Here is a 21539-nt window from a genome sequence, read left to right as displayed (position 1 = left end):
AATACAGGCTACGTCCGATTTCTTTTGTCGCAGCGATTTTTAAATGGCGCTCGACGTCGACGAACAAGAACAGCGTGTTTACAAGAGAAAAGCCTGAAGAATCCATGAGTCACGATTGTTATTTTAAATATGACAAGAGTCCGTGTTTGTTTGAATTTCAGTCACGAGCCGTTAAGTCAAATCGTATCGTAATTATCTCTGTCTTCACCTTCGAGCTGGTCACTGTAAATCGTACGTGATTTCGATGACGCCATCTCGATCGCAGATCGTAAGGAGAGCACGCGCTGTTAAATATCGTTCACACATACGCATACACTCTCGACGAATTCGCGGGAGTCATTACCGTGACGATAAAAAAAAATACTCGATCAATCCTTCCATACACAATTCATTGGTTATTTACGTAAAATCAAATGACGACTTTGGTATCTATAGTTGAACGTGTAATAACTCAACTGTTTAATTATGAAACTGGTCTCTACATTTAGTTGTGTTAATGGATATTAAATTGGCTATAAATAGACATTTATAGAATTATATTTGGAACCAAGCTTTCTAATGAACCGATCTTCACTTTTAATTGAGACAAATAAAATTGTAGACAAATATATATTGAGATTGCTATTGTATAAATAAATACTGAGCTTATATCTACTGTATAAATATAACTAAAAATAGAGTAAAGACTATGGATAGTGAATGTGATTGGACATACTGATTCCTTTTATACCGATTAGTACAATCGCCGATAATGGCAATACCAATGCTCTACAATTTCCGCCGAATAATCTAAACGACCGATCTCGAAAACGAAAACACCTGTTCAGTTATCGAATCGCCAATAAAAAAAAATGCAAACGGGAATCAGTGTGGTTCGCTAGCAACACAAAATAGTTGCGAGATCGCGCGTGAAGTTAATCAAGCCATGACGCAACCCGGTCTCGTAAAGTTAATGGAAAGGAATCGAAATAACCTGACGTAACCGCGATCGCCATTAAACATTAGAAATTAGAACCATGGTCTGCCAGGCCCAAGTGGTTTCAATTCTTTCTCTGTTCCCTTCATTTTTTTATGCTGGCTATTCATGCTCCAGAAATGTATGTGATATCTCGCTTACCATCGTTTGTACGACAAAAGTGCATATAACAAAAGTTGTTGCGAATTAAATTTTCAAACTTTCTCGTTCCATACAAATTTTCTCTACAATCGATATTAACCGAGATATCAAGGTATGGAGTCCGACTAATGTATTCATATCTCAAAAAAGCGAGAGAAAAAGCGTAGTATATCAAAGAACCGTGAAATAATTTCTTCCCTCGAACAATATTTCTCGTTTCAAGCAGCGTCGGGCAATTCAGCCGGTTGCTGGATAAACTTTCGATCGTTATCGATCGAATGCAATAGGTGGCTCGAGAGCTTTCAATTCCGAAAGACAGGCGATATTTTCAGGTTCGTCGGGTGCTAGCTTGAGCGCTGCGGCTCGTAAAAAACCGGAACAGCCCCTAAACGGTGCGTTAAAGCGACGCTCTACGGCGACATCACGCAGAAACTCTGTAATCGTAAATCGCGATGGAGCCGCGAGTCCCGGTGTGCAAACAGCACGGCGCAGATAGAAAAACCAGTTCCAGGCCGGTTAACGCCGAGATAATAACGCTCCATAGTCCCAGATCGACGTTGAAACGCGATCGAATCAACCGTCCTCAAAGCGACCCGCGTATCCGGTGCCTTTAATTGCGTGAGCATCGAATGGTTATCGCTACTTCCACGCGATTATGAAAACATAAGGTTCCGTGGCGACCGCGTTTGATGCACCAGGTGTTCGTATAAACTCAAAAGGCGTAACCTACTCGCTAATTAAATGCCACGACCACGTCGATGCAGAAACAAGGGACGACTAATTGCGCCAGGACCTGCCTGCGACCAGCAGGTTAGGTCCTGGCGCTCGTTAAGGCTGAGCAGTCTGGATAAAGGTGGTCGAGACTTGGAGATGTTTGAGATTTTTTGGATGAGAGACTGTCGAGGGTGGAATTTCGAATTTTGTAAGCATGTTTGTTTATGGTTTGGTGAGGTATGAGAATTTTGTCAGGTGTCAGTGACTTTGTTGAAGTAGTGCCTCGTTGGATAGAGTGAGTGCAAACAAACGATTGGCGTGGTAACTCGTTCTAATTTTTCCATTCTGCATAAATGTTATTGACTGGAATCAAGGAAGCATAGTATATTAAGTAAGAAATTCGATATTGGTACTTGAGTTTGTAAGCTTCTCGAGCAATATAAATTTAACGTTCTTTATAAACGTATCAAATTTCATTCCTTCCACAAATTACAAATGGCTGGAGAAACCGTGCTTGAAGACGATTTGCAAAATGGCCCCGATATCTCCCCCGCGCATAAACAGACGGGGCATTTGAGGTTCACCCGCTATAAATAAACGAGCAAAGGGAACACGGGGCTCGCTATGGTTAACGCGATGTCATTAATTGAAAGTACATCGTTGCTTCTACGGTGACGTTAATATTTCAATCGTTGGCCGCGTATCGTCGCCGTGGACATCTCGAATCTGGTTTACGATCCTCTTTCGTCTCTCATTATGAGAAATTTTACGACGCTGGTCCGTTGAAATTGCCCGGTTCGCAGATTTCTCTCGTTGAAAGCTGGATTCGCGTTAATGAACAGGGACAGGGGGTACGCGAGGACCGCGATAATCAACCTTTATAAAAGTCTCCCACGCGCGCCTATAAATCGTTGCGTTAGTTTACGAGACACCAGCAACGAGATCGTATCGCCATCCAGCCGTTCAACGCCATGATGTCACTGCCCTCTGGAGACAACATTCCATCCGTTCCAGCTACCAAAATTTATCGAGCTGATAATTGCTCGCGATAGAAAAAAAAAACTTTGACCATCCACGACGGAAGCAAGTTTTTATGTTTTAAGAAATTAATTTCAACGTTTCGCTCAACAATTCGCTTCTCTAGCCAGGTTATTTCTTGGAAACGGCAACGAACGGGGAAAAGAGAGGAGAGATGCGATTTGCGCAAGATCTATGGATCTCAAGCGTGATAAGAAGACTAATAGGGATCGTGACTGTTATCCGAGACAAGTTCCGCGATACTTCGTGAATAAAGATACCTGGATGTTCGCAATACTGCTTCAGTTTCCATTCCCTTCGTCTGGAAGACGCAAAAATGCAGTTCTTGTTACTTGCGATGCATTGTACGTTCTATTTATATAGTTTTATTATATGGGCACACCCAATTTTATATTTATTCGCGACTTTACACGTTAAGTATAAAATTGATGTAGAAATATTGAAGTCATTGAATATTCCTCGAAAGGGGTTACAATAGTTTCTGAAGTCTGCATTTATAAACTGGCTCCTGTGTCATAAACCCTCTTGAACCTCCTCTGAGAAAGAAAAAAGATTCAATGATTCTTAAATGAATAGCAACAAATAGTATTACGTCATTGAAAATGGTTACATGTAGAATGAATTGAACACATAAGAGCAAGACAAAATGGTCTCCTACCACATTGTATTCATTTCTAAAATTGGGTTAGTTTACATCCCTCAATTCCACAAGAGTATTGAAATCGCTGTACATAACTCAAGAATGGCTCTCCTATTCCATAAAATCAGAATTGACCAAATGGTCCTCAGCGTAAACAAATTCTGGAAGACCTCCGAGCCTCGAAAAGCTACGAAGAGCAACAGGTCAGAAATTGTTTTCGTAACTGCTGGGGGAGGCGAGATGGCGATAATAATAAACGGGGTTGGCCGCGGGAAGATATACGCTCGCGAGGCGAGCATCGAATCGGAAAAAGCGCGCAGTTCGCGCTAGAAATCGTCGATAGCGTCTCCCCTTATCGCTCGAAGCGCTCGTCGGGAAGAAAAACGGATTCACGTGGGTGAGACTTAATCCTGCTCGCGTTCCCGATAAGGGTATCCTCGTCCTGAATATCCAGGCTTCGAGAATCACGATTGGAAAGGCTTGTCGCGCGAACGGACCGTAAAAATGGTACGTGGGCCGGTAGTAAAAGATGCACATCCGCGAGACTGGTATTTTTCTGTTACAGTCGACTGCGATCTTCTTGCAGAATCGCTGGTTCGAAATAGGACTTAATTTATTACGAATCGTTTCGTGGTAAATATGAGTTTGATTGCTCTCTGAGAACTGTTACTTGGTAGATGCTTGAATTCTACATTGGTAGCTTTGTAGCAATCCTTGAGAAATTTTTAAAAATATTCTCCTAGATGCTATTCTGTATTCTATTGGGTTGGAAGCTTCCAAGCATAATGCTGGGATGTATAGTAAGTGGTCGAATCACTCGTGAATATAATTTTAGTAATCTTTGACACTCTATATATCAATATCCCCTTAGACACCACTCTACGTAATCTTTTTTGACTTTCACTACCCTCAAGTGGTATTTAAGAACATCAATTCATCCACGAATCAATGCTACGGGATCCACACGGGTCTCCACACGACTTCCACGGGGTCCTCGCGCACGGACACCACTGCACTCCCAAATATCTATGCCCAGAACGTTCCAGAAAACTGTTCAACATGTTTTCCAGGGCATCGAGACTCAATATTTATGAAATGTTTACGTCTAGCATATCGAAACTAAATTTAGTTCGCAGTGTCCCGTAGCTTAAGTATGCGCTGGTATTTAGTTACTTTGAGGAGGATCTGTTTAGTTTTATAATGACGCGTGTATTTGTCTGTGCCGGGGTGAACGAATCCGTACGTCTCTTGCAAACTCAGCTGACCCACAATCTGTGTAGGCGGTGATTAAACATGTATTTGCTGGCGTGTTTAAATATTTGCCAATTACCTGCCGTTTGATATGATAATGAGCAAGATTCATTCTACGATAAATACGATTCAGAAGCGTGCAACTATGGATTCATGTTCTGATATACCACTGATATACTGTTGGGGATGGCAAGAGACTTGGAATCCTTTCAAGATTATAGAGGACAATGAGAATTTAAAAATTTCAGGCTTACAGGAAGTTTCAGAAGCTCAAGACCTTCGAAACGCCAAAGAAGGTTCACTTCAAAGCTCGTTCGTCAAGTTCTTCTTCGAGCAAAGAAGTGTTGTTCACCTCAAACGTGGTAGAAAATTTTTCCAACGTCTTGATGCCAAGTCGAGGTATTCTTAGCGCACAGAAAACTCATTGTAGTTCGTAAGAAGCACGAATGTAAAATATTCATAGTTCCAAAAATCTGCAAGAGCTCAAGATCTCCTGCTTTGAGACGTTCAAGATGTCTAAAGGCTAACTTCGTAAAGCTCATCCTACGAAGGCACCTAAAACTTAGGCTACCAGTTCCAACCATTTCTTCTTCGAGCAAAGAGGTGTTAATCACCTCGGAAAGCGGTAGAAAATTTTCCCAACGGCTCGACACCAACCAGTCGAGGTATTCTTAGCACACAGAAAACTCATTGTAGTTCGTAGGAAGCGATGAGCTTCCAGAATACACTCACCGACCTCGAGTCGTGCGATCAGGTCCCGAACAGATGATGATTTTATCGCCATAGAACGGACGCATTAGACCAAAAAGCCTGGCATTCATGACCACGCCTAACAGTGCCCTCTACCTGTCCAAACGTAATGGGATAAATGGATTAAATGGGCCTTGTGTCCCGAGGCGCTGGTAGAGCGCCGAAAATAGCTCCCGTTAGAGTGGATGGGCGTAATTGACGTTAGATCGATCTGTATCGACTCGTTTTTATTTAGAAAGCCACGAGTCGGTCGAAAAACTGCTTCGAGCGAGCACGTGGCTCGTCTCGATCAAAGGACGAGACCGTTCCCTTTATCCAGCCCTTTGGTTCGAACAAAAACACTCCTTCGCCTTAGCTTCTGCGATGGAGCAATCTGTAATTGGACGTTTAATGAAGATTTGAATTTATGGATTGGGCAGTGATGCATGTGCCTTTGGATCATTCGCTTTTGATGTGATTTTAAGAGCACTCGAACATTTGGATATCGATTCGGGCTCAGAGAGTTGGACGACTGCCTAGAGACTCAAACAATAGGATTAATATTTAGAGATTCAAAGAATTTGAAGTTTGTCTGAAGACTCGAAGGATTTAGATTTTATACTGAGACTCGGTTGGACTACTAGTTGGACACTGAAACAATTGGATCATCTTCTAGAGAATCAAACAACTTCTTACTTAGGATTCAGTCTAAGAAGTAGACTAGTAGAACAGGGTGTAGCTAAATGGTATCGAGGGGATAACCTCTCAGTGACCTTGACCCACCTCGAGACTCCATTGCAATGTGTACAAGGTGGTCCACTAAAAACAGAACATCTAATTAGTATCTCTGCTATTGAAGATACGAAAAAGTGGTTCAAAGAAACCGAACTGCTTTGAAGCATCGCACGTGGCAGTCGTGAGAAAGTGATGAAGAGCACATCAAGCAGGCAGATAAAAGTTAAATCATCCTGACATACATATCTTCAAACACAACCACGCAGGTCACTCTGAAATAATCTACGATAAAAAGAATTTAAGATGCTCCTAATAAAAATGACCCCTGTACAAACATAGCACAAGTCATAATGTCCTAACAAACCCTCTTGCCGTACGCAAGACATTATAGTAACGGGCAGCACGTGTTCCAAAAGGATTAAAAATTACTTTTACCGGTGTTATCCAACAGATCCCAGTTCACTTTATAAGATTGTTCGAAATAAACGTCTCCCACAGCCAACTGTCAACCATACCATCAATGGTTCGCTCTCTTCAGTGTGTTGCGTCAGACTAAGCTCGCGTTTGAGCCTCCTGGATCCATTGTCCCAGCTGTAGGTGGAGCCCACGTGCGAAAATCGAGTTAAACGACCGATTATTCGACACGTGCGAGCACAAGTAACCCTTGAACGAGTCTGCACAACGTTTTCGGAGTCGTTAGGCGAGCAGTTGTAAGCAACGGTCAGCGGGGAGTCCGACGCCTAGATACCTACACCTCTGGTGCGCGCGTGCGAAATCTAATTTTGCAAAACTGGGTTACGCTGCGTAGCCTTGCTCATCGTCGTCTAGACGAGCTTTATTTCTCTGGCTCTTTGTTCCAGACGAATGTTCGTTGCGAGGAACAATACCGACAGCCTCGAGATCAACTTGAAGTTAGGGGAGTCGAAGTCTTTGTAAAAATGTCGGCTAGTGATACGTTTTTATTGGAGTCAGATGGATGAAGATACTGTATGATTCCTCTGCGATCTTGCTAAGGCTCGTGGAAGTGGACTGAGCAATTGTTTTACTGTTCTGTAAATAGTTTCTCAGAGATTTAGAGTTGACAGTTGAAGATACCGTGTGAATCTTCTGCAACTTCACTGAAACTCATGGAACTGAACCAAACATTTGTCTTTCAGTCGTTCGGTTTCTCTGTTAGAATAGCTACACCCTATTCTACTAGCTTACTTGTTGGACTGAATCTTGAGTAAGAAGTTGTTCGATTCTCTAGAAGGTGATCAAATTATTTTAGTGTCCAAGTGGTAGTCTAACTGAGTGTCGGTATAAAAATGATTATCTTCGTCAAGAATTCTGAAGTCAACCGAGGAAGAATGTTGAAGATCAGAGTTGGTCGGTAGAGTGCTGTTACAGGGTCCAGTAATTGGGTCGAGTGGTTTCATTGGGCATCGAGAATAATGACGCTCAGCCCCTCGTTGTTTATGGTTGCCTATTCCTATGTCTGAAAACAGACGTTTGATTGACTAGCCAAACCTTGATGCAGCTAAATTAAAACTTGACCCAGATGGGTCTGGAACACGTTTAATGAACGAGGAATAATAAAATTCAGTGGTGCGTGTCTTCAAGAACAATACCAGCGATCCGTTTCTCAGCGAGGGTTCTTAGTTGAGTCTCCAATTTATGCGGTTCTGACACAACAGATGCGGACTGTTGGCGTTACATGGGCCACCCTGTATAATCGTAACGTGCATGTGCGATATATAGGCCATAAAATTTTTGCAATTTTTGCGATGCACTTATCGCTCGGGGAAACAGAGTAATCGCTGCTGGACTATAAATACAAATGATGAAACTGACGATCATAGTTTGCAAATGTGTATATTAGGTGTTGAAATTAATTCTGTGCCTTTATATTCAATCGTTTAAAACTGTATTTTAAGTAAACATATTTATCCTTCATTTTGTTTCGTTAAATAATAATGAAACAATACAATAATGTAGAATGTGTGACTAGGGGAAGATTAAAAGTTGTATGCTTTTTCCTTATAAATAAATTGTATGTTTACCTTAGAAAGCCACAGAATTAATGTCTATACCTAATACATACATACGACACACTTCTAATAGAATCATACCACTAATAGCCCGAAGTTTCAAGCCCAGAAAAATAAAAGTTACTCGAAAGTCCCGTTACTTCCCTTCGAAGTCGTCACGTCCTCCAATAATCTGTTATTTTTAAGTATGCATAATAAAAATCCCTGCTTTCCACGGCAATTTCGAGAAACCCATCAGGCGAATAATGCATCGAGGAAGTCTCATCACCGTTCGGATACGTAAGACCTATGACGTACGAGCCAGACCTGACAATAAATTCCGAGGGAAGAGTCGCAAATAATTCCCACTCTCTCTTCAGCCTCAAGGGTGTGTAACAGCCGCAATTTAAAATCCAATACCAATCGCGACGTCGGTATTTCCGTGGGGCCAGCGTCCAATACGTCTCCGAGGTTCCATCGAGGCAATCGTGGGCCTCGAACAATCTGAATAGAGATGGCCGACTGATTTCTTTGAGGGAGAGAGAGCTGTCAGAGCAATTCCCTTGTAATAAAGGTTCAGTACGCTGGAGGATTTTACGATTGCGCAGCTTTTAAGGGCTCTGAGGTTGTTATGATTCATAGAAATTGTGAGACTTCTGGGAAGGATGCAGAATTGGCGAGGCCTGGGGGACTTGGGAAAGTTTCTTTGAGGAATAGTGAGGTTTGCGAGGTTTCTAGGATTTTTGGACATTCTAGGTTTACAGGAGTTTTGGGATGGTTGAAGCGATCTTCGGATGTTGTAGAATTAGGGAAATCTGAAGGACTTTGAAGAACTTCACATTTCTTAGGGATAGTGAGGTCTATGGGATTTTCAAGAGTTTAACACCTTCAAGGTTCACAGAAATGTTGAGACACCTGACTTTGGGGGACCTTCGAATGTTGTAGAATTAGTGAGGCTTAGAGGACTTTGAAGACCTTCACATTTCTTAAGGATAGTGAGGTCTATGGGATTTTCAAGAGTTTAGCACCTTCAAGGTTCACAGAAATGTTGAGACACCTGACTTTGGGGGACCTTCGAATGTTGTAAAATTAGTGAGGCCTCGAGAACTTTGAAGACTTTCCAATCTTTGAGTGATAGTGAGATCTATGGGATTTTGAGAGGAGCCTCTTTTCAAGAAGTTCGCACCTTCAAGGTACACTGAAATCTTGAGACATCTGATTTTGGATGACCTTAGAGTCAAAATGAGTGAAGCTTAGGAGTTCACAGGTTGTCACCTGAAAATTCTTCCAAGCCTCGTCGTCTTCAAGACCCCTGACACCTGCAAGGGTTGCCAATTGCTCCCAGAAGCCCCGTGACTATTCTTAGATCGTTCCCATTAGGTATTCGATCGAGCTAGTGGACGTCGATTTGGAAAACCGCAGGAATCCCTAATGATTAATACAGTTTCCACTGGCGTTCGAAGCTTTTGTCCGAGCGATTCCAAGATTCTCGGAGCCGACAGTAAATCTGGATCCCTCTGATATACGCTCGAGTTCTCCGCGGATTTTTAGGATCCTATGCAAAATAGGAGCTGGCACAACGCCCAAGGCGCTTCCGGGTAATGTGCAAAGGCACTTGATGACTTTCCAGTCAGGCGCATCAACAGGTCAAGGGTGTAAAAGTCCTATAAAACGAGTACCACCTTGCGATGCCTTTCGATTCTACGAGTCCAACAGAGAAACCTTGAGCCGCGACTATTTTTATGTCGCCATTGAAGTTTCGCTCGTCACGTTCACTCCAGAAAAATCGCGAGCATGCTAATTCGCGAATGTAGCGCAGCACCGAAGCTTCGATACACATAAATATTCCACTCGGGAAGGAGTGATATTTCTTCCATCGCGATTCATCAAAGTCTGCGGACTATTTCTCGACTTCTCTCTTGGCAATCCTCGTGTGATTTTCGTTTCGACATGTCGAGCCTGTCGCTGAGAGAAACTGGTTGGGTAAGAAGCTATTTACCAACAGGACTGAATTCTGTGTGACCCATTGAAAGGATCAATCTCTTCTTGTGGATAATGATAAGTAAGTAGGTATTTAAGATAGGAATGCGATGAGGTTCGTTAATGTGGGTATGCAAGATGCTTGACCTGTTGCATCTAGAAATTGTTGGTGAGAGATCTCAAGAAGCTACTGACTCATACAAGAATGTCAAAACCTCCGAATTTAGAATTACTGAAGTATAGAGGACTTCTGAAGCCTCCAAGAATGTTCTACCACGAAATAAATGACGAATGCAAGGCACGGAAGTGCCCTAGGATTCCGCCTCGAGGACACCCATACACATACTCACTCAGAGAGATTTTGGAAGTACCAATAGGCCACAGAAGATAAGACGATGCTAGGTTTCCAGAATGACACAGTGTTCACAGACACAATTGACCCAATCACTCAGACTACAGCGAACCTCACAAATGCATGGTGACATCTCCGCATCAACCAAGGCTGATTAAAGCTCGTCGAGTTGGTTAGAGGCAAGATGCAAAAGAGATGCAACAAAGCACCGAGGAGACACGATTCTCAGGAAGAAAAGAAGACGCCCCGAGTGCTTGAAATAACCATGACTGCGTATGACCCAGTTCCACGTGGCCAGCTTCTTTGGCACGGTCATGGTCGCGACCGATCCCGTTCCACCGATTAAATGATGGACAGACTCGAAGCTGTCTGACCGATCGTCTGCTAGTATCCCTGAGTAGAGGACACCTCGTCACACGCGAGACATGTAAAAGCGAGGTTTCACGGTTGCGTAACCATCGCCGGGGCTTGGATTGGGCCTAATCGAACGCGACAGTTCCATCGGGGATTTTTCCGCCGAAGGTTTGCTACAATAGAGGCGAAAGTATTCGTCTGGACGTTTAGCAATGAAATCATCTGACCAGCAGGCTAATGTTTCATTGTACTCGGTTTGATAATGCCCTGTTTCTTATGGTTACGTCATGGACTTGGTGTGTTTATTTTATCCACGTCAGTCGCAGCTTCTTTATGCTATGGACGCTGACTCGATTTCTTCTGTGTGAATACATAGTTGTGAATGGTCATTTGTGATGGAATATTGGTAACACACATTTCTGAATGCATGTTTGTGAATCCATATTTGTGAATGCATATTGGTAATACACATTTTTTAATGCATATTTGTGAATGAATATTGGTGAATGTATAGCTGTGAATCCATATTTGTGAATGCATATTGGTAATACACATTTCTGAATGCATGTTTGTGAATCTATATTTGTGAATGCATATTGGTAATACACATTTTTTAATGCATGTTTGTGAATAAATATTGGCGAATGTATAGTTGTGAATACATATTGGAAATATACATTTTTGAATGTATGTTTATAAGTTTATATTTCTGAACATATATTTGTGAATATATATTTGTGAATGCATGTTCGTTACACTTGTAAATACACGCTTGAAACTACATATATTTATGAACCTACATTTGGAAGTATACGTATATGCATACATATTTTTCACCATATGTTTGTGAATGTATTCTCAAGAATATACATTTCTGAATGTCTATACAATTTGTAAATGCACGTTTGTGAGAAAATTACCGAAAGAAATATCATCCACCTCACAAGTTCTTTCATATTTCCTGTCTAAAATTATTCCACCTTCCCACCTTCGCGACTCAAAGAGCGCCCGCGATGCGTTTTACACATGAAAATCGTGTTCGCATCCACACAGACGGAAATAATAAAGAACCGCGTTAATCGAGCGACCCCGTGCACTACTTTAAACCGCCCCCGTAAAAAATAGAACAAAGAAAAACGTTTGGATGGAACCCAGCGGCGGGAAAAAGACACGTCCAGTAAATCATACGCGCGTGGCGTTAAATCTTCAGTTTTTCCTCGCGACTCGACGAGACTCACAAGACGCGTTTATGGTCGCGTTTCAGCGCAAAGACACGGCGCTGAAATAGCCCCTAAAGCAATTCCACCTTTTTTCCCCTTCGTATTTCCCTCTTCTAGCGAGGTGACAACCCATTGAATGCATTTGCCCATAGCGGGAAACGCAGGCGTTTTGAAATAATGGCGGAATGGATCTCGGTATGGAGTTTTACGAAAGCTAGGAAGGTTGTCTTTCATTCCCAACCACGCGCGGACATTGTTCGCGGTGTACAAGAGCGGTGTAACGTGAAGTAACTGTGAATAAACGGCGATGTCATTAAATCGCAAAAAGTGGCAGTGTGAGAATTTGCTTCCATCGCGGCGAATAGGAATTTGTAGAAATAACGAGACGGCTGATACGTGTCCAGGCCTGGATTCCTTCGAGGATAGACGTTATTTGAAATGGCAGGTTCTTGTGAGTCGCGGTCTATGTAGGTCGTGAGTGTTTGCCCACCTGCGGCAATTCTTCAAATCTTCTATTTGAAGAATTCTTATTAAATTCTTTCTTCTGAGGTAGTTTGCAAGACTATTATTTATATCATTTACTCGAAACAGATGTTATTATAAACATTTGTAGTCTGTTGTTACTTCCAATTAAATGTCCTAGGAAGGTAACTAAAATAATTGAAAAAAATAACATTCAAGAGTAGTTTAAGAATTGCAACCATAAGAATATTCCTAATACTATTAGGTACCGAAAAGTAATGTCGTTTCTGTGAATCTCAATACTTCTTTATCATCCATCATCTCATTGATTTTTAACCATTTAGTATTGAATATTTGCACACTAAATGGCAAAAGCTTGTTGATAACGAGGATAATTACATAATCGATTAAAAATAGAAATGTATTATGAATGTATTTGTCTGAATTTAATGTAAAAAAAGAAATGACGTTACTTTTCGGTACACCTAATATAATACACCATTGCAACAGCTGACTAGATATCACAAACCAAGCAGAATAATTTATTCTTAAAAGGGTTAAGAGCACCTTACGCTTCTGCTTTATGTCTCAGTAAGGTCTGCACTATAATTCTTTTTTTTAAATGGAGATTCAAGTTCTTTCTCTGTTTTCTGGACGAATATGGAATTCGTTAGGGGTACATGGGGCAGGTTTAAACAAAACGCTCGGGAACCGTGCCGTTGAACCCGAGCTGTTCGTGAGGAAGTTCAAATTTCATTCATTAAATTCCCGGGGCCCCCGACGTCGCGTCGAAAATAGCCGTGCGAAAGAATACGAGATGCTCGTAAAAACACGCTCGTAAACCTTTTTCAGCGTGCACCTTGGGAGCGTGCACGCGCGCGTGAAATCCGGTAGCACCAAGCTCTGCAACAATTCACCCTTAAGAAACCATTTTCTGCAGTTGGCAAAGTTTCATCCTGTCGAAGAAAAAAATTGGCAGACTGGAATTTATTGGAAACCTCTGATAGAAGTGTTTTGTTTTTCTCAGAGAGAATAACGCAGACGGTTCGAGAACTGTGGATTTTTCTCTATTTCTAGGCGTAGAACCGTCATTCAGAGCAAAATTTTATTATTTTGGAAGTTCCAAGTAGTTGAAATTTCAATTTTGAAATAAATGCAAATGGTATTCATTGCTAGAAAATTTTAGCTGAGACGTTGATGTTTATTACATATTATGGATCATTTAAACTTCATAGGGTATTTAACATTTGTCTTCTTGACTTGATATTTAAATAGTTACAAAGTCTAAACCTCCCTGAGCCTAATATCCAAAATGGCTACCACCTACTGTCTTAAAAACAGAGATGAAATTTCTCTACTTTCCTCAGCAAGACAGGTGCAAATATTATTGCTCCACATTGCAACCTGTGCCAAATGCTACCACTGCATCCTTTTTATAATACTGAATATCAAAAGACTGTTCCATCCTAATAACTCACAATTACACCTAAGATGGTTATGCTTAAGCCAACATGTTCCCCCACTCTGAAGAAACGCGTTCGTAAGTGTAAATTCAATATCCTGCTCGCGACTCGAGCCAAATGTCCTGGTCCACCACGTGACGGGACCCAAGCCTGTTAATGATCGCTGGCAGTAAAATCGTGGGTCTACTTCTGGCGAAGTTTTATGGGGAATGTAAAGACTCGCGAGTCGAATTAAGAGTCAAGATGGAGATTATCCCCGCGGCTGTTGGACACCTGGAATCCCCGATCCCCAGTGTTTAACTTTCTTTTTAACGATTCCCAGTCCCTCGAGACCGTGATCAGACATTTCTCCGAGAAACTGTCGCCTTTTTCCGCGAGCCTCGGAGTTATTTAAGCAGCTTACAGCTGGAAAGTGAGACGAATGCCCCGGGGGGCAGATCGTGATAGCGTACCGGGGCATCTGGGTGTCTCGCCACCCGGTACTTGGGTAGTTTGTGGAATTTTTGGTTTGAGGTGAATTTTAGTAATATTTTAAGGGGTTCATAAATATTAACAGATTTCAGAATCTCGAGTTTGCCACATTTCAAAATTATTCAAAATAAACTCCATTGAAATTGAGAAAGTTTGAAGTAAGTATAAAGCATGATGCGAAACCAAGAATTTTCGAATGTTTCTATTTTCCACGTGATGAATTAACACCGAAACTGCCAAGTCAGTCTAACATATTTTAACCTCTTGAAATATACATTTTAAATTTTGGATATCTTACAACAAATATTTTCTATAATTTATATAATTTAAAATACAAGATATACTATAACAAGAATATAGAGTATATATTATCTCACTTAATATTCTATATTTTCTTTTATTCTATAAAGTACCGTGATATCCCTCAAGAGTTTAACCTTCTTTCTAAAATTACTCACTCGGCAACAATACCTCTGTCTCATACCTCTTAACTATACTCATAAATTAGTTTGCTCCTCCTCCATCTAATCACAAAGATATACTTGTACAATAGCTACGCGTTTGACCTCGGTAGCTTCGGTGTTAAACGTCAAAAGTCTCTTCAATCAGGGAAAACTGACAGTGGACGCGTTAACCCAACGAATGCCCTAACCCAAACCTAACCGCCTCGTTAGGAGACGTTACGGATGACCGTTGGCTATCGCGAACGATCACTGTTGGTTTCCTCCTAACGAATCGACGAAGACCAGAAAATCGCGTCGTGAGGATGTACCTTTAATTGGCAGACACTTGTAACGGAGTCTCTGAAAGCGCGACTCTCCAGGGGCTGATTTATTGACGTTGGACGTTTTCCGTCTCCCTCACGCTCGACTTTCGCAAGCAAACAGCATTTGCATTCCGCGGAACGAATGTTTACACGTTTTGAAATTATTTCGGGAAGTTGACTCTCCCGTTTCCGCGAAGGTTTCGTTTTGTTGTGTAGTCTGCGACTTAGATCACGTGCACTGAAATTTTGCCAAGATAATCTTGAAATTAACAAGCATATTTTGTAATGTATGAAATTTTATAGAATGCATTTATGATTTCTCATGGGTAGTTGGTTGATTCATGTCGTCTAAGTACTGCTAGGTTATTTGGACATATATTTTCAAGGTGGCTGCTCAGAAGACCACCACGGAAGGGGTTTAACGAAATGATTTAACATTTAAGGGTGTTGACATTAAGATTTAGCACCATGCACTCTTAATACAATCACAAACGACCACTATTGACCGTCTTGCCTCATATATACATATTCAAACATCTGGTGGAGCCTATAAAAAGAGCCTAGAGACCTCCATCAAATCTCGAACCAACAACTGCTGCTAACATCAACTAATATCTAACGCCTTGGTTCACACAAACCTATTCAAACACCTGGTGCGATCCATAAATGGAACTTAAATACCTCCACCAAACCTCAAATCAACAACTGCTGCTAAAGTCAACTAATTCAGCCTCTTACACCATACAAACCTACTTAGACACCTGGTGCAGCCCATAAAAGGATCCTAACCGCCCATCAAACGTCAAACCAACTGCAAACATATAGCCACGTCACCCACGCTCCAGCAGCCTCATACTACTTCCGATCGCTTCTCTATACGCAACACAGTTGCCTACGCACTAATATTTAACACGTCCTGTGTTACTCTAAACAGTATCGTGAAACGATTCACAACAACGACGGGTTGTAATGCTGATGACGCGTGATAGACTAGCGCAGGAGTGCGCATAGAGGCGTGCGAATATGCGGCTGTTTTTGCGCCCGCATTCTCGCTGCTTTTCGTAGCGAGCACGTTAGTAGGTGAAACACGGTCCAGATTGGACATTTGCCATGGTAATGCTAGAACGAGTTTCCGGATTATCTTGGCAAACGAGTGGCGAAGTGGCGCCGAACGAACTCCGCCGAGTTCGGTAGCGAATCCCGACTAGATCATTATTGGTTTGTCTGGAAAGGTGGTACAGGTTTGAATGTATCGGAATGGTTGAAAGGTTAAAAGGTGAAAAGGTTATGGAACAAAATGGTACTTACGTAATTCAATAAATATATAGTAAAATTCAAATGTGCCTTTGAATCTTTTTTAAAAATTGGCATGAACTTTCTGGACAACTCGATACAATTGATATAGATTTCTCTATCCATGAGAGGCAGGGATAGTAGCATCGATACATTCAGAAGAAATTGGAGAAATTGGAGAACTGTTCTTTAGACACAGCTCGCTTCAAAAGAATTGAAGCAAATTAAGAATTTCATCGTGGTAGAAACTTGTATGGAGCAGGTATTATTTCTGGAACGTATGTAGATATTCGGACACTTTGAATGGGAGAGTGGCTTTTATCTAGAAGTGCAGGACGTTGCAGTGGCTGAAACATCATCAATCAAGTCGAAGAGGTAGCTCAAGAAGCTTCAAGGAATGCCAAGAGCAAAACAAAAATATTCTAACTAATTCGTAATGGTAGCTGTGACAATGTGATAGACAGAATTATTAAATCACGCATTGAATGACAAAGTATGAATACCTTCGATGAAAGAATTTCCTTTTAAAATGCAGCACGCCTTTGTATGTCTGGTAAACGCGCAAGGCATTTTCGCAACAGTTTCTTTCTGGTGAAGCGACTCTGAAAAGGAATTCTCGCGGACGAGGCCCTGGAGAGGTTAGTTGGACGATGACTCCTAAGGAGGATGCGTTGAGGAACGTATTTTTAGACTAAAAGCTTGCAATAATATTTTTATACCCCCGTGCTTCGTCTGGTCGTCCATTTATGATCTTAACGAACTTTGGGGGAGAAAAATAACATTTTTATTGCACCCTTTCGCTTGGAGGTGTATAATTAATGCTACAAAGGTGTTTACCTATTAAATACCTAATATTTCAAAAGTGTGTGTCAAACCAAAATGCAGATCATAAATGATAAAATTGCTTTAATTAATTCGACGATCCTCAATTACGAGTAGTAATTTAAATAACCATGGCTGCTACCGTAGCTTAATGTTTCATATGATCGAGAAGATTTAAGTTTCACTCACCATTCCGTGGCAAAGGCTGACAGTGACGGCGGAATACGGATCGTCGTCCACAGTTCCGCTATAAAAGCACCCAAGTTCATGGCCCGGATGTTCCCTCCTAGTTGTATTCTCGCTTATGTGAGTTATCTATACAAACAACGGGAAACAATCACAGCATACATCTAGAAATACACTCGAAGGTGAAGCATCTATTCTTATTCGAATAATAACGGGAAGAATTGTGTATTTAAATTGTTTAGGAATGGTTTTTCTCAGGGCTCACTTTTCGACACTATAATTGTATTCTGTAAGCAAATAGCTTTACTCTTAGCCGCGTGCAATAACAGAATCCTCCCGAGAAATTCAAAGCAGATTGGACAGTACGTTCGTTTAGGTTAGATTAATTGATATTCATTAGGTTTACCTTAATATTAGGCGAGAAGAAGCTGGAGTCGTGCGCAAGACGCAAACGAAATCTTCTTCCGAAGGCTGTGAATTCGTATTGGGGATGGGGGTCCCACACTTCCGCTGTGGCGTGGCGAAAATGGCCGCTGTGATGCCTCTGGGCAGTCGAATATTTCTCTGCTGCAAATGAAAGCGTTTATCTTATGAAATATTTTATTAGAGGAGAGTAGGAATAAGATAGTTTCTAGAGTCACGCTGAAACAATTTCATTCATATTATTTTGCTCTTGCTAGAACTATAAGGTGATTCAAAAAGAACTGACCACTTCTCAGAATCTATCATTCCACTTCTAACTTTCATATAAGAATGTTGTCTTAACTGAATTGTTAATTATTCAGTCCCCATGTACATTTAACCACCTTATCACAAGTAGACAAGGCACCAAGGTCAGTTCCATTAATTCTGAGTCACTTTAAACCCCTACAAAACTTCTGCATACCTAGCCAGGGTCTCGAACCAATGAAGTGTCAAACATAGCATTGTAGACATCTCCTGGGAATGCTCGAAAGGCTAATTCATTTCATGCCAACTACAGTTCAGTCGTCCGTTCGTCAACTAGTTCATTTGTTGTCGTTAAACGCTGACAGCCGCGCAAAGTTGGCAAGCCAAGTGACTCGATGCGTGACCGGTGCGTGACAAAATGCCCGTGTCTTAGCATCGCGTCGTGTGCGACGACGACGTTTTCTCAGCGAATGCGGCTTTTACCGTTCCGGCCGATCCTTTTTCTTCGTCGACGGCTGCCTATCTAGTTTCTCGACTCGCCGCGAACGTGTTCGACAGCGAAGACTACTGTTTCGTTAACTGTTCCTCGCATGAATAACTATTAATTTGTGTCCATTATTCTTTCCAACCTGGGACACCGATAAACCATCGAGCATTGTTCCAGTTCGTCGCACGACCAGGTGCGTGCTCCCAGATTATCTAAGGTTAGGTCTAGGCATGTCTTCGGGAATTACTGTGGTCTATACTTCAAGATAGAGACACGACAGGGACTTAGGCAAAGGCTGGGGATGAGATAGACAGGGATAGTGAGTGTTTGTGGGAGTTATTCGAAGAGAGATCTAGTGGTGAACGTTTGCTGAGAACCCTGGGAGGTTCTAAGGCAAATCCTAGGAGTCTGGCGGTCCTAGGAGGACCTGAGCAGGATCTTAGAGTCCTGAGAGCAGTAGAAACCGTGTCACAGGTGGGTTTATAAAGCGATCAGGTATCCTAGGGGCGACTGTGGTCTATACTTGAGAATACGAAGCACTATAGAGACTTTGTGTTAAACTGGTGATGAGATAGGGTAGGCAGAGTGAGTGTTTGTGGGAGTTATTGCAAGAGAGATCTAGTGGTGAACGTTTGCTGAGGATTCTAGGTGGTTCTAGGTGAGATCTTAGACGCCAAACCCTTCTAAGAAGGCTTGGAGAAGGTCTTAGAGTCCTAGGTATATAAACCATCTTAGTATTGAGTTTATAAGGCTTACCACAGACATAGCTGACAGTCAGCTATTCTAGGAGTGACTGTGGTCTATACTTGAGAATAGAGGACGTGATAGGGACTCGGCGAAGAGCTGAGGATGACGTAGGTAGAAATAGAAGCGAAAGAAGCACCTCAAGACGGACAGGTTACACGGCTTTATGCGGGATCCTCGTGCTAGGCATCTACTTGAAAGGTTTACTCTAGAGAGCCTGCATGGTCGTTCGTGTCCATGTGAAAGACGTCTCACTCTCGATGCTGGGTCCACTAGAGGACTGGTCTCGAGGGTAAAACTCTCGAGTGGACGAGTAGCAGAAGACACTGCTGGTCTTGGGGTAGGCCAATCAACCCTTAGAATGCTAAATATTGCCAAGTCGTTGACGTAGGTCATGAGGACACTCACTATCACTAGTACTACTGAATCAGACAGATGATCGTGACAGTAATTTGACCATTCCTCTTTTTCAGACTTGGAAAATGTAGGACCAGTAATCTTACCCAAATGAACGCATCAAAAAACGAAATTTCCTATAACACATCACGATGTTTGGGTATCTAATAACTTTCTACATTGAGCATTCTACGTTGTTCATTAACTAAATAATTCAAGATCCAATAAATACCCCACAAATCATTTCTGCCTTCAAACATAAAATAAAATTCATACACTCCACGTCCAATAAAAAATCATCAAGTACGCCCAAGCTAACAGAAGTCACAGATATTTAGGGTACTTAACCTCGTACATAAATTCACGACCCCCCATGAACGTCCTGACCCATCTTAAACCCACCTTAATCGTTATTTGTCGGTAAAGGGTGAAACTTCCTGAATCGCTGAATCCACATTCCTCCAGGGTACCAAGACCCCCCTAGCGCCTCATGCCCAGACGATTTACACTTCCGAGAATCGAGATCGCAGATCGATCGCGTCCTTTATAAATATCTGGTCCCGCTCGCGTCTTCTGCTTTTTATCAGCGCCCCGCCGTCTCGCACAATCGAGAGCTTAACGAGGCGAACGTGATCCTGATAAAGGTGGTGCACTCCTGCCGACTCGATACGCTTCGAGAATCCCGCGTACACATTCCATCAACGGAATGCATCCGAACGCATCGCGGTCTCTAATTACGCTAATTTGAATCGCCGTCGTTTCGTCCCTTCTATACGCGCGCCGAGCGAGCCTGGCGCGCTTTGAGTTAGCGATGGGAGCAATCGCTACTTCAGGAATCGTTCAAACATTGACGTTAGGGAGTATTAACGTGGCTGGAGGTGCTTAGGTGTGATGGAAGAAGTAGAATGTTTGCGATGGGTGTAGGAGGAGGTTGTATTTTAAGAGCTCCAAGCTGGGGTAAATAGGAGAAATGGAGAGCTTTCCTTTGGAAGCACACAAAATGAGGCACGAGAATCTGAAGTTCTATCAATGTGATGTTTTACTATTTATTAAGAATATTTTGAATTGAGGATAGGAAAAGTGACTCCAATGTGCATGTTCTCCAACATTTAATTGGAATTTATATTTGAAAGATTCACGCAACGAACACTTGTTGAAAAATTTTTCTTTGTAAGCACGCAAAATGGGTCACAAGACGCAATCAGAAGTTGTATCAATGCAAAGTTTTACTATTTATGAAGTGCATTTATGGTTGGAGAGAGGACAAATTGTCAAAGTAAAAATCTGACAATCTATCACAATCTCCGCGCACCTTTTATCGCAACTCAATATCTATAAACGCGTTAATGTTCATTAACGTGTTTGAACGATACTCGAGGATATCCATCAAACCTCCTCAATTACACGCGAAAATGCCGCTGCAGCGCCACTTGTTTAATGACGATTATCTTAACGGTATTTCGCGCACCGTTCGTGGAAAGTATTATGCAATTTTGTTGATCGAGGCTTCCGGGTGGCAGACAGGTGTACGAGGGAACATACTCGGATGACCTAGGGGTCCACAGGCTACCTGAGATTTTTTAAATCCTCTTTTCAATGTCTCACCACCTGAAGACCTTACCGAGAACATCTTTATATTCT

The 21539-nt window shown here is 41.9% G+C and overlaps 1 protein-coding gene across 4 annotated transcripts in view; it reads right to left on the bottom strand.

The window, feature by feature from the left end:
- The window catches only part of LOC128886091 (A disintegrin and metalloproteinase with thrombospondin motifs 9-like), a 127887-nt gene that overhangs the window by 56464 nt on the left and 49884 nt on the right, over positions 1–21539 (bottom strand). For all 4 annotated transcript variants that reach the window (XM_054140656.1, XM_054140655.1, XM_054140654.1 and 1 more), the window contains exons 5-6: positions 18009–18169; positions 17606–17731 (exon numbers count right to left, since the gene is read on the bottom strand). In XM_054140656.1, coding sequence (XP_053996631.1) covers positions 17606–17731; positions 18009–18169 — 287 coding nt within the window. The remainder of the gene's footprint in view (positions 1–17605; positions 17732–18008; positions 18170–21539) is intronic.

Source organism: Hylaeus anthracinus, unplaced genomic scaffold (genome assembly GCF_026225885.1).
Source record: "Hylaeus anthracinus isolate JK02 unplaced genomic scaffold, UHH_iyHylAnth1.0_haploid 11982, whole genome shotgun sequence".
NCBI classification, from domain to species: domain Eukaryota; kingdom Metazoa; phylum Arthropoda; class Insecta; order Hymenoptera; family Colletidae; genus Hylaeus; species Hylaeus anthracinus.
This window is presented reverse-complemented; position numbering and strand designations above follow the sequence as displayed.